General features: G+C 59.6%; 2 protein-coding genes across 5 annotated transcripts; both read right to left on the bottom strand.

The window, feature by feature from the left end:
* Positions 1-204: 204 nt before the first annotated feature.
* SCARF1 (scavenger receptor class F member 1) lies at positions 205-11,934 on the bottom strand. Of its 3 annotated transcripts, none has more exons than XM_032147506.2 (11): positions 11,447-11,934; positions 11,065-11,126; positions 10,722-10,823; positions 9,331-9,856; positions 6,865-7,083; positions 6,332-6,460; positions 6,059-6,162; positions 5,198-5,318; positions 3,349-3,470; positions 3,117-3,263; positions 205-1,977 (listed from the first exon to the last, which is right to left on the bottom strand). In XM_032147506.2, the coding sequence occupies exons 1-11, from the start codon at positions 11,662-11,664 to the stop codon at positions 1,118-1,120; spliced, it is 2,610 nt and encodes an 869-aa protein (XP_032003397.1). In that variant the 5' UTR covers positions 11,665-11,934; the 3' UTR covers positions 205-1,117. The 3 variants fall into 3 exon arrangements, with proteins under 3 accessions (XP_032003397.1, XP_032003399.1, XP_032003398.1); XM_032147508.2 differs by having other exon boundaries at positions 3,117-3,226; XM_032147507.2 differs by lacking the exon at positions 6,332-6,460.
* A 65-nt stretch (positions 11,935-11,999) lies between these two features.
* On the bottom strand, positions 12,000-16,002 carry RILP (Rab interacting lysosomal protein). 2 transcript variants are annotated; one of them, XM_032147509.2, is made up of 8 exons: positions 15,380-15,861; positions 15,215-15,308; positions 15,006-15,112; positions 14,647-14,892; positions 14,198-14,343; positions 13,683-13,805; positions 12,754-12,837; positions 12,000-12,467 (listed from the first exon to the last, which is right to left on the bottom strand). In XM_032147509.2, exons 1-8 carry the CDS (start codon positions 15,587-15,589, stop codon positions 12,290-12,292), a joined length of 1,188 nt encoding a protein of 395 aa, XP_032003400.1. In that variant the 5' UTR covers positions 15,590-15,861; the 3' UTR covers positions 12,000-12,289. The 2 variants fall into 2 exon arrangements, with proteins under 2 accessions (XP_032003400.1, XP_032003401.1); XM_032147510.2 differs by lacking the exon at positions 12,754-12,837 and having other exon boundaries at positions 15,380-16,002.
* Between the last annotated feature and the right edge of the window lie 62 nt (positions 16,003-16,064).

Below are 16,064 nucleotides of genomic sequence, written 5' to 3'. Positions count from 1 at the left end.
CCGTCTCAAAATAAATAAATAAATAAATAAATAAATAAAATAAAGCTAGGGGGGAGGGTTGCCCCTTTGCTTTTCTGACTAGGTAATATGTGAGCAAAGAATTCAAACAAGACCAAAAAGCTGCCAGGGAAAAGTAGATTCTGTCTCTCTCTTGACCCACAGATGCCTCTGGGGAGAAGGGAAATCTCTGTTTTACTTTATACATGTCTGTAATGTTAGTACTTTTTATTTTTTTAACAAAGATCGTTGCTTTTTATTATACTTTATCAAATTCAATCTAGTAACAAAAGTAAAAAAGAATGTTCACTGTAGAAAATTTGCGAACTATACAAAAGTTCCAGAAGAAAATAAATATCACCTACAATCTCATCTTCCAGAGGAAAATACCATTTAGTGCCTTTCCCTTGAATCTGTTTTTATGCACATACATCCTTTTTAAAAAGTTCATAGGCCGGGCGCGGTGGCTCACGCCTGTCATCCCAGCACTTTGGGAGGCTGAGGCAGGTGGATCACGAGGTCAGGATATCGAGACCATCCTGGCTAACATGGTGAAACCCCGTCTCTATTAAAAATACAAAAAAAATTAGCCGAGCGTGGTGGCAGGCACCTGTAGTCCCAGCTACTCGGGAGGCTGAGGCAGGAGAAGGGCGTGAACCCAGGAGGTGGAGCTTGCAGTGAGCCAAGATTGTGCCACTGCACTCCAGCCCGGGTGACAGAGCAAGACTCTGTCTCAAAAAGAAAAAAAAATTTGTCTAGCCAATCTTTTATCAGCAAACATGTAGGTTGTTTGCCATTTCAGAAAAATGTTTTGCACATGAAAAAAAGAATAGCCCTTCTGAGGCACACAGGGTCCAGGACAGCAGAGGAGAAATCCCTGCGGGCAACCCTTCCTGACCCCATCCTGCAGGGTCTCTGCCCAGGCCTTCCTGGCCCCCTCCAGGAGCAACGCCAGGGGCCTGGGCCAACTGGCCTGGAAGCCTTGCCTTTTCCCTGTGGAGGCGCAGAGGCTCTGGTTTGTCTGTCCTGGCCCTGGGATCATTTTCCAGCACACAGCACAGTCTAGTCCATGGGCAGTTTCGGTCCCATCCAGTCTCCCCACTCCCCAAATTCAAGGTCCTTAGGGTTCTGGTGGCCTGGAGATGCGTACAACATTCTCATACTCAGGTTCCTCCTGCCTTTCCTCTTTAGCTTGCTTCTGGGGATCCCGTTTTGGGGAGCCACCCCCAGAGATTGGCTCCTGGGCTCTCCCTGAACTCTCCATGCCAGCCCCCAGCCCCCGGGCCGCTTCCTCTGGTCTGACTGCCATAGGCCCTGTGGCCCCAGGAAGCCCAGCTTTTGGGGCTGAGTTGGGGCTCTGGCTGACAGAGCCAGAGGCCAGGCCAGGGCTGCCCTTTTTCCGATTCAGGGCCTGGCGTGGAGGCTTAGGGATGGCCCTCTTGACCTTGGGTTCTGCCTGGCCTTTCTGAAAGCTACCAAAATGGCGGAAGACAGAGCGGACAGGGCCTTCGGGTCCCTGGGGTGTCCCCGCCAGCATGTAGATGGTGGTCACGGGGCCTGAGCTCTCCTGGACACTGCCCTCAATGGCTTCCACGTGCTCAGCCACTGTCCGGCCACCAAGTGGGGGCCACCGGTGGCCAGTGGCTGAATCTCCGGGACTGGCAGCTGCAGGAAAGGACTCGTGTGCTTCTGCTTCCTCTGGGCCTGTGGACTCTTCGGCTTCCCGGCCCTCAGGACCCGATTGTGTCCCCCGGGAGAGCCTCTTGGGCTTTCGGAGCGGGCTGGAGAGCTCCCCTGAGCTTCGGCGACTCTGTGGCGCAAACTTTGTACCTTCAGCAAAGGAGACCGATGGCCGCTTGGCCCGAGCTAGGCTGGAGGTGCGCGGGATGGCAAATGGCGTGGAGGCGTCCTCAGGAGGTGGGAAAGCACCTCCAGCCAGGCTGGCCTCTGACGACTCTGCCTGGGCCACAGGGACCATCCCTGGCAGAGGAGACAGAAGAGCTTGGCTGGAGCTGAACTGGCCACCCCAGTGCATCCTACCCACAGCTCAGCATCTTCCAGGAGGCCTCAAAAATAGGGCAAGGAAAAGGGCAAGGATGAGGAGAGTGGCAGAAGGACCAATTCACGTAGACACTGTTACTTCTACACTCTTTTTTTTTTTTTTTTAATTTTTGTAGAGATGGGGTCTCACTATGTTGGCCAGGCTGGTATCAAACCCCTGGCCTCAAGCAATCCTCCCGCGTCAGCCTCCCAAAGTGCTGGCATCACAGGTGTGAGTCACCACACCTGGTCTCTGTACTCTTTCCTCACCACGTCTCCCTACTTTGAAATACTGTCACACTCTAACCAAGCTAAAACTCTTTCGATGGCACACAGCCACATCCCTCTCACCTCTGGGCCTTTGTGTATGCTGTTCCATCTTCCTGAAACATCATTCCCTCCTCTCCCTGACTTTCACTTGGCTAACTCCTACTGATTCTGCTAGACTCAACTGGGATACCACACACATCTTCCCTGACCCCAGTCACCCCAGCATGGCTAGTGAATGAGCCCCTACTTGTATGTCCCCCATGGAAACACATATCACTGTGTCCTGTCATTATCTGATGACTGCCCATCTGACTCTAAGCTCGGTGAGGATAGGAATCTTCTTGTTATCTCTTGCATGCCCGGAGCCAAGAACAGTGACTAACACAGAATGGGCCCTTAGTAACTGTTTGCTGGCCGGGCACGGTGGCTCACACCTATAATCCCAACACTCTGGGAGGCCGAAGCAGGCAGATCCCGAGGTCAGGAGATCAAGACCATCTTGGCTAACATGGTGAAACCTGGTCTCTACTAAAATACAAAAATTAGCCGGGTGTGGTGGTGGGCGCCTGTAATCCCAGCTATTTGGGAGGCCGAGGCAGGGGAATCGCTCGAACCCGGGAGGCGGAGGTTGCAGTGAGCTGAGATCACACCACTGCACTCCAGCCTGGCGACAGAGCAAGACCCAGTCTCAAAAAATAAATAAATAAATAAATAAATAAATAAATAAATAACTGTTTGCTGGAGGACTAAAGAGGGGGTCGTGGTGGGCAGGGCTGCTCAGGGGCTATGTGGGCTGTTGGGGGGGCTACCTTCTTGGGGTGGCACACAGTAGGCAGGAACCTCGTCTGCCTCTCCAGACTCAGGATCGGATGAGAAGGAGTCATCGGAGGCCCATCCGGCAGAGGGCGGCTCGATGAAGCTGTGGTTGAAGGGGACCTCCGGGTCGTGATGTGAGACTGCAGAGACTCCAGATCAGGCGCCTGCAGGACCTGATGCAAAGCCTTGTCCAATCCCAGCCCCCAGCCTCCAGTGCCCACTGACCTGTCACCCAGGGTAGCTTGTGGGAGCTGAGGGAACCACAGGGCAGCGTGGAGCCCAAGCTGGTCAATGTCCCCCAGACCTGCAGCTTCATCCTGGACACGGTAGCTCCATCTCTCGCTGGCCTGAGGGAGGAGGGTAGGGACAGTGGTCAGTACATAAGACCCACAGTGACCTGGGTCACCTTGGCAGGGTGTGACAGGGTGACTACCTCTACTTCAGTGGCACTCTACTGACTGCAGAATAAAATCCAAATGATTGAGCCCAAGATTCAGGCATGCCACAGAACAAAGTGTGGCTCTAGAGTCAGACAGCCGTGAGTAACAACTCTGGTTCAGATGTCACCTCCCTAGGCCTCAGTTTCCGCATCTGTAAAACAGATCCTGTCTGTCTGTCTGTCTGTCTGTCTATCTATCTATCTCTATCCATCTATCTATCATCTATCTGAGCTTTTTGCAGGACGTGGCAGGTCTTTGTTATTATCATCCTAGCTGAGCCCCAGCTCACCTGTCTCTCTCTCATTCTCTCTGTCTCTCTGTGTCTTTATTTTTTGAGACAGAATCTCGCTCCTGTTGCCCAGGCTGGAGTGCAATGATGCAATCTTGGCTCACTGCAACCTCTGCCTCCTGGATTCAAGCGATTCTCCTGCCTCAGCCTCCTGAGTAGCTGAGATTACAGGCGCCCACCACCGTGCCCAGCTAATTTTGTATTTTTAGTGGAGATGAGGTTTCATAATGTTGGCCAGGCTGGTCTTGAACTCCTGACCTCAGGTGATCCACTCGCCTCGGCCTCCCAAAGTGCTGGGATTATAGGCGTGAGCCACCGCGCCCGGCCCACCTGTCTCAAATGACACCCCCTCCAGGAAGCCTTCCCTTGTTCCCACTCTGCTCTACCCCCACGTGGAGGAGACTGCTCCGCTCTTCACCGTTCCTCCAACAGCACTTGCACCTGTCCTCGTGTCCCTGCAAGGGGCTTCTTGCCACCCTGGGCCAGGGGCAACTGTATCTGCTCATCTGTGAATGCCGCACAAGCACAGGGGAGGACGTGCTTGGACTAGGGCAGGAGCTAGTCAGAGAGCACCAGACAAAGAGTCCAAAAAGGTGGAGAGGGGCTTCCTGTGTGTCAGTAACCAACTAGATCACCTTGGGCCTCAACGTCCTCTGGGAATTGAGGACCATAATCCTTCCGGCCCCACACTCCCTGTTCCAAACCTCCACGCTGTTTTGAGTCTCAAAGGAGCCTGGAATGTGAAGAGGTTTCATAAAGGAACAAAGCTCTGCATAAGCCCCCCTGCGCGGGCCCCACCAGCCCAACCCTTCCTCCCCTCTCCGTCTCTCAGGCAGCTACATTCTCTGCTAAACCACTGCACAGACATTGATGTCACTTTCCTTTGTGGGCCATCTGAGGCCTGTTCTCTTTCCCTCCTGGCCCAGAGCCGGGCTGCTCCTTCCGTGGTCCCAGCCCTCCTCCTCTGGTCCCCGCCAGTGTCAGCTCTCTGCCTCCCGCTGCAGGCTCCAGTTCACCAGCCTGGTGCCCATGCAACTCAGAAACTTCCTCATCGAAGGCTTCCGAGGAGGGCAGGCAGCTGACCCGGTGTCTCCAGTGTCTCTAGGCCATGGCCACTGCCAACTACCTCCATCACCTCTGACCCACGTGGGCGACAAGGCCAGCCCTCCTCACCCCCAACACCTCTGACCTATGTAGGTGACAAGGCCAGCCCTCCTCACCCCCATCACCTCTGACCCATGTGGGTGACAAGGTCAGCCCTCCCCACCCCACAAGGAAACCAGATGCCCTCCTGCTCCCAGCCCGTGGCCTGAGCTGTGTGGGGAAGGGATGGGCTGGCGTTCACCTGTCCTTGAGGTCTGACCGGGTGGCCCAGCAGCAGCAGGCACAGCAGGTGAGGCCCAGGAAGAGCAGCAGCAGAGGCACAAGGCTGCCCGCGATGAGGGCAGCGTCCCGACGGTGAGAGCCTGGGGGAGCCAGAGACGGGGGACACTCAGGCCTTCCTGTCTCCTACACATCCTGTCTTTGCTCTGAGTTGCCTGCTACCCAGAAGCTTCTTCCTGGGGGTCTCTCCCTGCCTCCGGGCAGCCCCTCTGCTGGCGTGTCCCCTCCACAGGTTCTGTGGCCCATTTCACAGGTTCTTGCCCCTGAGGCCATGTCAGTGTCCAGCCACCCTGCTGCCCATTTCATGGCTCTAGCCTGGTTTCGCAGGGGCGGGGGCTCTGTCACATCTTCAGGGGACCCCAGAGCATCCACACAGAGCTCAGGTATAAAGAATGTCTCTGGGCCGGGCACAGTGGCTCATGCCTGTAATCCCAGCACTTTGGGAGGCCGAGGTGGGCGGATCACCTGAGGTCAGGTCAGGAGTTCGAGACCAGCCTGGCCAACATGGTGAAACCCTGTCTCTACTAAAAATACAAAAATTAGCCAGGCATGGAGGTGTGCGCCTGTAATCCCAGCTACTCAAGAGGCTGAGATGGGAGAATGGCTTGAACCTGGGAGGCGGAGGTTGCAGTGAGCTGAGATCATGCCACTGCACTCTAGCCTGGGTGACAGGGCAAGACCTCGTCTTAAGGAAAAAAAAAAAAAAAAAAAAGAATGTCTCTGAAGTGCGCCCAGACTCCCTGGTGAGGAACTTGCCCTGGAGCCCATGTGAAGGGCCCACCTTTCCCTGGCTACTGCACCCTGCAGCCTTCTTCCACCTTACCTGGCTGGCAGGACCCAGAGACAGGGTGGCAGAGTCCCTCTGGGCATTCACAAGGAACTGAGCAGTTGTTTCCATGGAAGCCGGCTGGGCAGGAGGCGTTGCAGCTATGGAGTAACATGGAGAGGCAGGCTGAGGGCTGGGTGAAGTTGGGGAGGCAGGCAGGAGACGGGCAGGGAGATTTCTGGGCACTGTCCAGGGAAGTTCAAGAAATGCTGCACACAGGCCTGACCTAGGCCCCTGGCACTCTCCTGCCCCCGGGACCCCCGTCCTCACCTGGGCCCCCAGTAGCCGGCACTGCAGACACATTCCCCTGTCACAGCATCACAGGCCCCCTGAACACAGGTGGGGCAGGTAGAGCCACAGTCTTCCCCAAAGGTGCCAGTGGGGCAGGGGTCTTCACACCTGGGGTGAGGCAAGACTCGGGGAAGGGGAGAGCAAGGCAGGCCTGGCCCCCACCGTGGGGCCCCACCCCTCCGCCCCAGGCTCCTGGACTCAAGGACCCAACTGGCCACTCCTCAGCAGTGAAGCTCAGGTGCAAATAGGGCCTTGAACTTGGGGCCGAATCCAGCAGGTGACAGACAAGTCCCCAGAGGGGGAGGAGGGCAGGAAGCCTCAGAGGGGAGGGAGCTGGGATCCTGCCCAGGCCCCCCAGAACCCATTGCTCTCCCCCAGTCTTCAACAGGAGGGAGGCCCCTGGGGCCGCATGAACCTGTGTGTCGGGGAGGGGTGGTGCTCTCAGACACAGCCGCTGAGCTGAGGGTCCTGGGGGGAGGTGTACCTCACCCTGAACAGAATGGTGCCCTCACCTGGGCCCCAGCCAGCCAGGGTCACAGCGCTGACAGTGGCCAGTATCTGGCTCACAGGCCTCCCCATGTTGGCAGTGAAGGCACTGCTGTTCGCAGCTCTCGCCAAAGGTGCCAGGCAGGCAGGGCTGCTGGCACTGGGTCCCGTTCCAGCCCGGCTCGCAGGACTCACAGCTGCCCGTGTCTGGGGAGCACGGCTCATTGTGTTTGCAGTGGCCACAGCTGGGAAGAGAAGGGCTTCGTGGGAGCAGTGGGGGTGGACGGATGGAGCACCCACCCTCCAATCCCTGTACTCCACGCAGGCCTTCGGGGGCCCTGGAGAGTGTTCGGGTCCCACCTGGGTCACTCAGGCAGGTTTGCACCTCAGTTTCCCCACGTTGTACAATGAAGACAAATGAGAGCTCTTACAGGACCCCACCCCTTTCCTTTGAAGCATCTGCTCTGTGACCATCTTTCCCTGGGTCCCAGGGTCATCAGGAGCCAGCAGCCCAGCCAAGGCAGGCAAGTCACCACCAAGCTCTGAGTCCCGTTTGCCAGGTCTGCCAGGCCTTCCCTCCTGCTCTTTTCACTTTTCCTTCTTCCACACTGAGCCGCCCCCAGGTCTGGCATGAATGGGACTCAGTAGTGTCTTCTGCCCCATCATACGAAATACAAAAAATGTAAAGTGTTTTCACCCAGGGGTCCTCAAACCCTGGGCCATGGACTGGTACCAGTCTGTGGCGTGTTAGGAACTGGGCGGCAGCGTAGAGATGAGCAGCGGGGGAGCCTGACTGCCTGAGCTCTACTGCCAGCCAGATCAGCGGCGGCCTTAGATTCTCACAGGAGCGCCAGTCCTATTGTGAACTGCGCACGGGAGGGTCCAGGTTCCACGCTCTTTATGAGGATCTAATGCCTGATGATCTGTCACTGTCTCCCACCACCCCTAGATGGGACCATTGAGCTGCGGGAAAACAAGCTCAGGGCTCCCACTGATTCTGTATTATGGTGAGTCATATAATTATTTCATTATAGATTACAGTGTAATAACAGAAAAATTGTCTGCCACGAAACCAGTCCCTGGTGCCAAAAGGTTGGAGACCACTGTTGTCACCAATATAATTTCACATTTGCCATATCTTAATTTCCCATTGATGCGTAACAGTTACCTGAAGTTTCTCCCTCAGATGCTTCACTAGCTGGGATCATATACTTGGGTTAGATCCATTAGTAGGGGAGAAGAAGGGCAGTTTATAAAAGCCATTTAGCTGATCCTGACCAGCATTTTTATTTTTTATTTTATTTTATTATTTTCTTTGAGATGGAGTCTCGCTGTGTTGCCCAGGCTGGATGGAGTGCAATGGCGCGATCTTGGCTCACTGCAAACTCCGCCTCCCGGGTTCAAGTGATTCTCCTGCCTCAGCCTCCCAAGTAGCTGGGATTACAGGCGCCCACCACCACGCCCGGCTAATTTTTGTATTTTTAGTAGAGATGGGGTTTCACCATGTTGGTCAGGCTCGTCTTGAACTCCTGACCTCAGGTGATCTGCCCGTCTCAGCCTCCCAAAGTGCTGGGATGACAGGCGTGAGCCACCGCGCCCAGCCAGGGATGAAATTTCTTATTGTGAGTGCAGCCGGTCAAAGTTTGAAAGCCACTGAGCCCTAAAGGGACCTTGCCCAGGGCCCTTGGCCACTCTATCCACTTATTATCTACATATAGCTTGCTAGCAGTGCTAGTATTTTTTGCACAGCAGTAATCGATGAAACGAGCAGGTGGGGCTGGACCTGGGGCAACAAAGGGTTTTTAAAGTTTTTGTTTTGTTTTGTTTGAGACGGAGTCTCGCTCTGTGGCCCAGGCTGGAGTGCAGTGGTGCGACCTCGGCTCACTGCAACCTCCGCCTCCAGGGCTCAAGAGATTCTCCTGCCTCAGCCTCCTGAGTACCTGGGACTACAGGCGCGGCCCGGCTGATTTTTGTGTTTTTAGTAGAGACGAGGTTTCACCATGTTGGCCAGGATGGTCTCGAACCCCTGACCTCAGGTGATGCACCCGCCTCAGCCTCCCAAAGTGCTGGGATTACAGGTGTGAGCCACCCCACCTAGCCGTCTTTTCCCCTTTCTCGTCCCTCTGCTTTGTATGTTTTTTGAGAGGAGCACCGCGAAGCCCTGACCCCTCCTCCCGGCGCCCCGCCCCGGCCACCTGTCTCCGCTCCACCCTGCCCGCTCACCTGTCTGACCTCAGGTGATCCGCCCGCCTCAGCCTCCCAAAGTGCTGGGATGACAGGCGTGAGCCACCACGCCGAGCCACGGATGAAATTTCTTATTGTGAGTGCAGCCCCGCTAACCTGTGTCCGCCTCAGCCCCCTCCCCCGACCGCTCACCTGTGCCCGCCCCGCCCCCACCCTGCCCGCTCACCAGTTTCCACCCCGCCCCCGCCCCGCCCACCGGTGTCCGCCCCCGCCCCGCCAGCCCACCTGTCCCCGCCCCACCCACTCACCTGTGTGCGCACTGCACCCCGTGGCTGCCTGCGGGGCAGGGCAGCTCGCAGCGCGCTCCGCGGAAGCCGGGCGGGCAGGTGCACTCGCCGGAGGCGGCGCTGCAGCGGCCCCGCACACACTCGCACTGCTGCCGGCATTCGGGACCCCACCAGCCCGGCCGGCAGGCGCAGCGGCCTGAGTCCTGCTCGCACGGGGAGCCGTGGCAGGCGCAGCGGAAGCTGCAGCGGCGCCCCCACCAGCCCGGCTTGCACACGCAGGCGCCCGTGGCCTGCTCGCAGCGCGCCGCCGCGGGGTTGCACTGGCACGGGCGGCGGCACGTGGACGACCACCAGCCCGGTTCGCAGTGGCACACGCCGGTCGCGGGGTCGCAGCGCCCGTGGGGGCCGCAGGCGCACGGGAACTCGCAGCGGGCGCCCCAGCGGTCGGCCTGGCACTGGCACGCGCCCGTGGCTGGCTCGCACTGGCCGTGCGGGTGGCAGGGGCAGCTCTCACGGCAGTCGGGGCCCCAGTACTGGCCCGGGCAGCCTGCGGGGGTGGGGACGGGAGGGGTCAGCGGGCTCAGGGCTGCGCGCGAACCCTTACCCTGCGTCCCCTTCCGCAAGGAAAAGGGGCGCTGGGCCCACCCTCCAAGAGCCGGGGACAGACCCTCGGAACATCCGGCAGCCTGTCCTGGGCAACACTCACTTCCTGTCCGCTCTGACCTACAGAAAACCCTTAGCCATTAGTGGGAGGCTCAGCCTGCCACTTCACGTTCCAGAACACACTCAGAGATCCTGAGTGGGCAGGGGACTTGCCCAGAGTGTGGCACCGAGGTTGGTGGGCCTTCTTCCATGCCTGCTCCTCTCTGCCCAGATGGATCTCTGCTGGGCTGGAGGAGAGCTGGCTTCCTCCCGATCTCAGGCCTGGATACTGCCTGCCAGGGTGTCAGGAGAAGCCACCTTTCCCCTAGTGATTCCTTGATTCCTGGTGCCCACCCTCTGGCTCTCCTGCTTCCCAACCCCTTTCCCTTCCCTCTCTTTCTGCCAGAGAGGGCAGAGAGCCCAGCCAGGGGCCCCCTTCCATCTGTTGCCCATGTATAAGGCATATGTGGGAAAGACAAGTAATACACTCATTTTGCAATGAAGGGGAATCACAGGTTTTCTGAGAAGTGGAAGAGGAAGATGCTCAGGTAGGCAGCACTTTGTGGACGTGGGTAAAAACCCGGTGACTCAGGCCATCTCTCGGGAGTGTGTGTCACTTCCTGTCTCTGGACTGCAATTCCTCAGTGAAGCTGGGAGGGATTCTGGCCCTGCTGTTCTGAGGCTACATGGCTACCTGCCTTGCCTGCCCCCACACCACTGCCCCCGTGCCCAGCTCTGCCCAGCAACTTCATCTGTCCCTTGAGACTCACGGGAGCTGCAGCGGGCCCCAAAGAATCCAGGCTTGCATCGACAGAGGCCCGGCTTCACACACACCTCGTCTTTCTGGCAGGCGTCCGGCCCCTCACAGATGGCTGAAAGACACCCCACCCAGGTTGGAAAGACGGGAGCAGAACCAGGGGACACCCCTGCCCTCTCACTGGCTCCAGGGGCCATGCCTCCTCAAGAGGTGCCCCTTCAGGCCTGGGGGACGTCACAGGAGAAACCCTGGCTCCTGGTATCAGGAGGGGCAGGCCCCAGGGGGTAGGAAGGAAGGGTAGTCACTGGGCTACGGCCTCCCTTCTCCTTGGCTGAGGGTCTGTCCTGGCTACTCACGGATGGTGCATTCTTGATCCTTCTGCCTCCAGCCTGCGCAGCGCTGCAGCTCAGCAGAGGGGCTGTGGGGCAAAAAGGGGTCAGCCGGACATGGCGCGGGGTGCAGCCTGGCCCCGAGCGAGGTGGATCACTGTCTCTGGCTGAAGTGGGGGAGGCTGCCTTAGTCCCCTGGGGAGGCCTAGCGGATCTTTATAGCTAGGGTCCCCAGCCCCTCCCCTCTCCTTCCCTGACCCTTCCACCATCTGCCCTGGCTAGCCACTACCTGCCAGACCGCCATCAGCAGCCCCTTCCTTTCAGCCTAAGCCCCCTTCCTAGTCTCCTCCTTCCCCTAACGACCTCAACACCGGTTCAGCCACCCGCATCAGACTCCCACGAGACCTACCTGCTGGCCACACAGACGTGCTGCCCATTGGGGTCCAGCTCTGACCCCTGAGTCCCCTGAGTCCAGAGCAGCAGCAGCGGGAGCAGCAGCCCCAGCCCCATAGCGGCCAGCTCGGTGGGAGGGCTCAGGTTCATCTGGCCCCTACAGCTCCCAGCCCCCTCCCTGCTTCCTCTCAGGGCTTTTCCTGAGGAAACCAGGCCGGAGGGGCGGGCTGCCATGAGGCACCTCCCTGAGAGGGAGGGGGTGGCTGGAAAGACTGACACTCAAAAAAAGAAAGGGAAAGGAAGGCAATGGCAGGGCTGACTGGCCTGGGCCTGGAAGGGCCAAAAGAATGAAGTTGCAGGTCCCTGGGTGCCGGGGCCAGGGAAGGGGGTGGAGTGAGGGTGGGAGCCACGGCTTTCCATCAAGCCACACTCCCAAAGCAAGGCCTGAGCTCCAAGAAGCCACCCCACCCAGTGACCGAGCAAGGAGACCCACGAGGACCCCTCAGCCAGCCTCTGCTCCTGGCAGGGTTGGGAGGCGGCATAGACGTGGACAGACAGGCGAGGAACAGTTTCTGTGTATTACGGGCAGTTCTTTATTACATGAGCTCAGGCCGTCTGCACAAAGCCCTGGGAGCTAGGCAGTCAGCTCTCATTTCACGGATGGGGAAACTGAGACTCAGAGAGGCACTCTTGTATCTGGACCCAGAGGCTCGGTACAGACGTAGAGTGGGAGGCAGGCTGAGCCCCCGTCCTGCCCTGGTGCAGGCCAGGATTGGGGCAGACCCCTGGCGAGGGCTGCGAAGGTGGGAGCCCTGTCCTCATTTGAGACCACACATCCTTCCACAGCCAGACCCCTAAGTCAGGCCTCTGGGGCGGCTGAGGCCCCCAGACAAAGGTGTTCGTGGAGGGCAGAACAGGGCGGATCAGGAGCTGGAGACTGTGGTTGGGCCTCCTCTTCTCCCCGTAGCTTGCTGGGTGCAGGGCTGCTGGTCTCATCCTCAGAGGATTCGGCTTTACCCCGATACCATAGACCAAAGCTGGAGAGAGACAGCCAGAGGCACTTTGAGCCAGGAAGCCAGAGAGGTCAAGGATATGGGTGAGGGCAGGGGCTGGTGAGAAAAGGGGAGAGGGGGAAGAAAGGGCAGCCTGAGGGAGTGTGAAGGTGATGGGGGCCAGGGCCAGAGAAGCAGGAGGGGAGGGTGTGCTTAGAGCCAAGCACAGCAGGGTGACAGGCAGAGAAGCGGGAAAGGGGATCCTGAGAAGGACCAGCCAGGGCCCTTCCTCCCTCCCCACACTCTTGCCCTTCCCCTTCCCCCAACATACAAACTCTGTATTTTGGACTCCGGGGGTGGGGGAGGATCTCCCTTATCATCGGAGAGCAGAAGCCACGAGCCATCCTCATCGTCACTGAGACAGAGGAGAGAGGAGAAGTGAGGGCCATTGATCAAGGCCCCGAGGGACAACAGGAATCCAGCAGGGGGGATGGAGGGACTGCAGGGCCCCCGGGGTTGGTGAGAAGGCAACCCTGGGGAGATGCAGGATGTCGAGGCTTTAATTTTTAATTTTTTTTTCTTTGAGACAGGGTCTCACTCTGTGGCCCAGGCTGGAGTGCAATGGCGCGATCTCAGCTCACTGCAACCTCCGCCTCCCACGTTCAACCGATTCTCCTGCCGCAGCCTCCTGAGTAGCTGGGATGACAGGCACCTGTCCCCACGCCTGGCTAATTTTTGTATTTTTAGTAGAGACAGGGTTTCACCATGTTGGCCAGGCTGGTCTCGAACTCCTGACCTCAGGTGATCCACCCACCTCAGCCTCTCAAAGTGCTGGGATTACAAGCGTGAGCCACCGCGCCCTGCCAAGGCTTTATTTTATAGCTTGACACACAGCAGGCCCTGACACAGCCGCGGCTACAGTTTCACCCCGGTGAGAATAAACAGACCCAGCCAAGACAGGAACTTGAAGAATGAATGTGGAGAGGCAGCGTTGTCAGGCAGAATGGACGGCAGGCAAGGCAAGGGGACTGGTGAGATCCAGGGAGAAGGGCGCAAGCTGGACAGCGGACACGGGACACAGCCAGACCAGGTCAGCAGGCCCTAGAAGCGGCCAGGCTAGGGAGGCTCAAGGGGTGACCGGGTTGGGGTGACAGCCTCAGTCTGAGACAGTGGGCTCAGAGGGTGACCAGGCTGGGTCATCAGGCTCAGCAGAATGAGGGAGGGAGGCCTGGCTCAGTGGGAATGCAGGCAGGGACCTACCTGCTCTCTGCTTCCTCTGGTGTCCCTAACATCTTGGCTTTGATCTTCTTCCGCTGCTTCCGGACAGCCACCTTCATGGCCTCAAGCAGAAGGCCAGGGACCCGGTGGTCTGTGAGCAGCTCCCTACAAAAGAGGGGCAGGGAGGGAGAAAGCCCCGGTGATGCCAGCCATGCGGATGCCAGCAGTGGAGATGCCAGCCACAGGCCTCACTCCTGGTACCTGTGCACGCAGCTCTTCCCTGAACACCTGAAGCGCTCTGCCTTGCTGACACCCTCAGACCTTAGCTTAGGTGGCCCCGTGGCCCCCTCCTAGGAGAGCTGCCCTGGCTGCTGCAGCTGCGACCCTTTGCACTGTCCCTCTCCCCTGTCTGGATGACGTTGCAGGAGGGCAAGGGCTGTGCAATTCATGTCCTCCCAGTTCCCAAGGCAGGCCTGGCACATGTCACTGTGGACGTGTCAATGACTGGAGAATGATGTGGGGTGACTGGAGGCCCCTCGGCTTCCCAGCGTCCTCACCGCTGGAAGTAGGCCAGCTCCTCCTTGAGCAGGAACACTTTGGCTTTGAGTTCATTCCTCTCCTGAAGGATCTGCTCAAACTCCTCCCGACTGAAGCGGCACTGCCCTGCCTCCGAGGGGCACCCCAGCTGCTGTGCAGCCTCTGCCTTTGGAAGGACAGGCATGGTCAGAGGGTCGCCTCGGCTGGCGCTCCCCCGCCCCAGGGCCATCATGGGAATGCTAGAGGAAGTGACGGGCCGGGAGACTTGGGGGGCAAGGGTGCCCCAACAGATAACAGAGCAGTGCTCCAGCTGAGAGCGGGGGCCGAGGCCGGCCGGGGGCGCATATCTGTCTGCCACCTCCCTGCTTCCTGGCCCACCTGCTGTGCAGCATGCAAACCTTGCCCGAGCGCCCACCGAGCGCTGGACGCTGAGTTCTGGGCTGGGTCCTTGCCTTCATACGGCACTCACCGGGTCCTCAGGGTCCCCCGGGGCGCCCTCGCCGGTGGTCGCCCATTCGGGCTCCTGTCCGTGCTGGTGCCTGGGCCGCCCGGCCTGCCCCCGCGCTCGCTCTTTAGCCTGCGGAGTCGCAGCTTCGCCAGGCTGCTGGAGCTCCCTCTCGCGGTCCTGCGCGGCGCGCAGCTGGGTCTGCACTGCCGCCAGCTTGTGCCGCAGCTCAGCGTTCACCAGCAGGAGGCGCTGCAGCTGCTCCTGCAACTGGGAGCGGAGCAAAGGGTGGGGTGGGCGGGGCACCGAGGGCCTCTGGAGCCCCGCCCCGCGCCTGCCCCGCCCCGCCCCCGGAGCCCCGCCCCTCCGCGCCCCGCCCTCACCGCCTCGGTCTCCTGGCCGCGCTGCCGCAGGTCGCGGTTGTGCGCCCGGAGTTCGTCCCGCTGTCGGTCCGTGACCTCCTTGAGCTGCCGCAGCAGCGCGCGCTCCTCTGAGGAAGGGGCGTTCTTAGCGGCGGCGCGCGGCCCGCAGGAGGGAGGGGAGGACCCGAGCCGGTCGCCACCCGCCCTGCCCTGGCCGGGGCTGCGCTTACCCTGTGGCCCCGCGCGCAGCTCCCTGCGAAGGCGCTCGTTCTCCTCCCGCAGCCGCCGCAGCTCCTGCTCCGCCTGCTGCGCCGACACCTGCAGCTGGGGAGACCCGAGTCTCAGGCTTCGGCCCTGTCGGCCCTGTGGGTGGCAAGGGGAGGGCCGTGACTCACCGAGTCCGGGGCGGGCCCCACGGCAGCCTGTTCCAAGAGCTCCAGCGCTCGCACCACTAGCGGCACCAGCCCGGCCGCCGCCTCCGGTCCAAAACGGCGCGCCAGATCCTGCAGCTCAGTGCCCAGGGCCCCGGCTAGATGGTACACAAGCTCCGCGGCCTCCCGAGACCCCCAGCCAGGCGACCCAGGCGCCGCCCTCCTGGGCTCCATGTCTCTCAGAGGCTTAGGGCTGCGACCCCCCGCCCCCCACCCCCAACTAGGACGGGGAAAAGCGAAACAGTTCCGCCCCAGGAAGCCGTTTAGGGCAGTGTGGGCGGGGTAGAAGCGAGAAGGGTGGGGAGGAACGAGGAAAGGAGAAGGCGTGGGGGAGATAGTGCCCTAGGCCCCCTGGGCCCTGTCCTTTCTACTCCCAAGGTCACAGGAAACAGGACAGCCAACTTCCAGCCAGGCGTCCAAGAGCTGAGGCTCAGGGCTGCCAGTGGCCACTTTAGTGGCGCCCTCCCCACAGGCCCAATCCAGGCTCCGCCCGTTTGGAGTCATGGGGCCAACTTGGCAGTGGCCCGCTCCAGGCGAGAGGTGACAGGTAGGCGGCCGGGTCTCTGGCCTCCACCCGGCTGTACACAAACTGCCTGCCTGTGTGCTTGTTTTCCTGTCCAGGACTGACACAGAAAGCTTAAAGGGCTGG

The sequence above is a fragment of the Hylobates moloch genome, unplaced genomic scaffold (genome assembly GCF_009828535.3).
Source record: "Hylobates moloch isolate HMO894 unplaced genomic scaffold, HMol_V3 SCAFFOLD_292, whole genome shotgun sequence".
NCBI lineage: Eukaryota > Metazoa > Chordata > Mammalia > Primates > Hylobatidae > Hylobates > Hylobates moloch.
This window is presented reverse-complemented; position numbering and strand designations above follow the sequence as displayed.

Bases quoted from the DNA above. Each gene is read 5' to 3' on its own strand.
- SCARF1 (XM_032147506.2), bottom strand. From the start codon at position 11,664: ATGGCAGCCCGCCCCTCCGGCCTGGTTTCCTCAGGAAAAGCCCTGAGA. The intron at 6,163-6,331 runs GTGAGGACGGGG...GTTACTCCATAG, and splicing joins GCCGGCTACTGGGGGCCCAG to CTGCAACGCCTCCTGCCCAG. The intron at 3,471-5,197 runs GTGAACGCCAGC...CTCCTCCCTCAG, and splicing joins CGGTCAGACCTCAAGGACAG to GCCAGCGAGAGATGGAGCTA.
- RILP (XM_032147509.2), bottom strand. From the start codon at position 15,589: ATGGAGCCCAGGAGGGCGGCGCCTGGGTCGCCTGGCTGGGGGTCTCGG. The intron at 12,838-13,682 runs GTAGGTCCCTGC...CCTCTGTCTCAG, and splicing joins CCAGAGGAAGCAGAGAGCAG to TGACGATGAGGATGGCTCGT. The intron at 12,468-12,753 runs GTATGTTGGGGG...GTCTCTCTCCAG, and splicing joins GAGTCCAAAATACAGAGTTT to CTTTGGTCTATGGTATCGGG.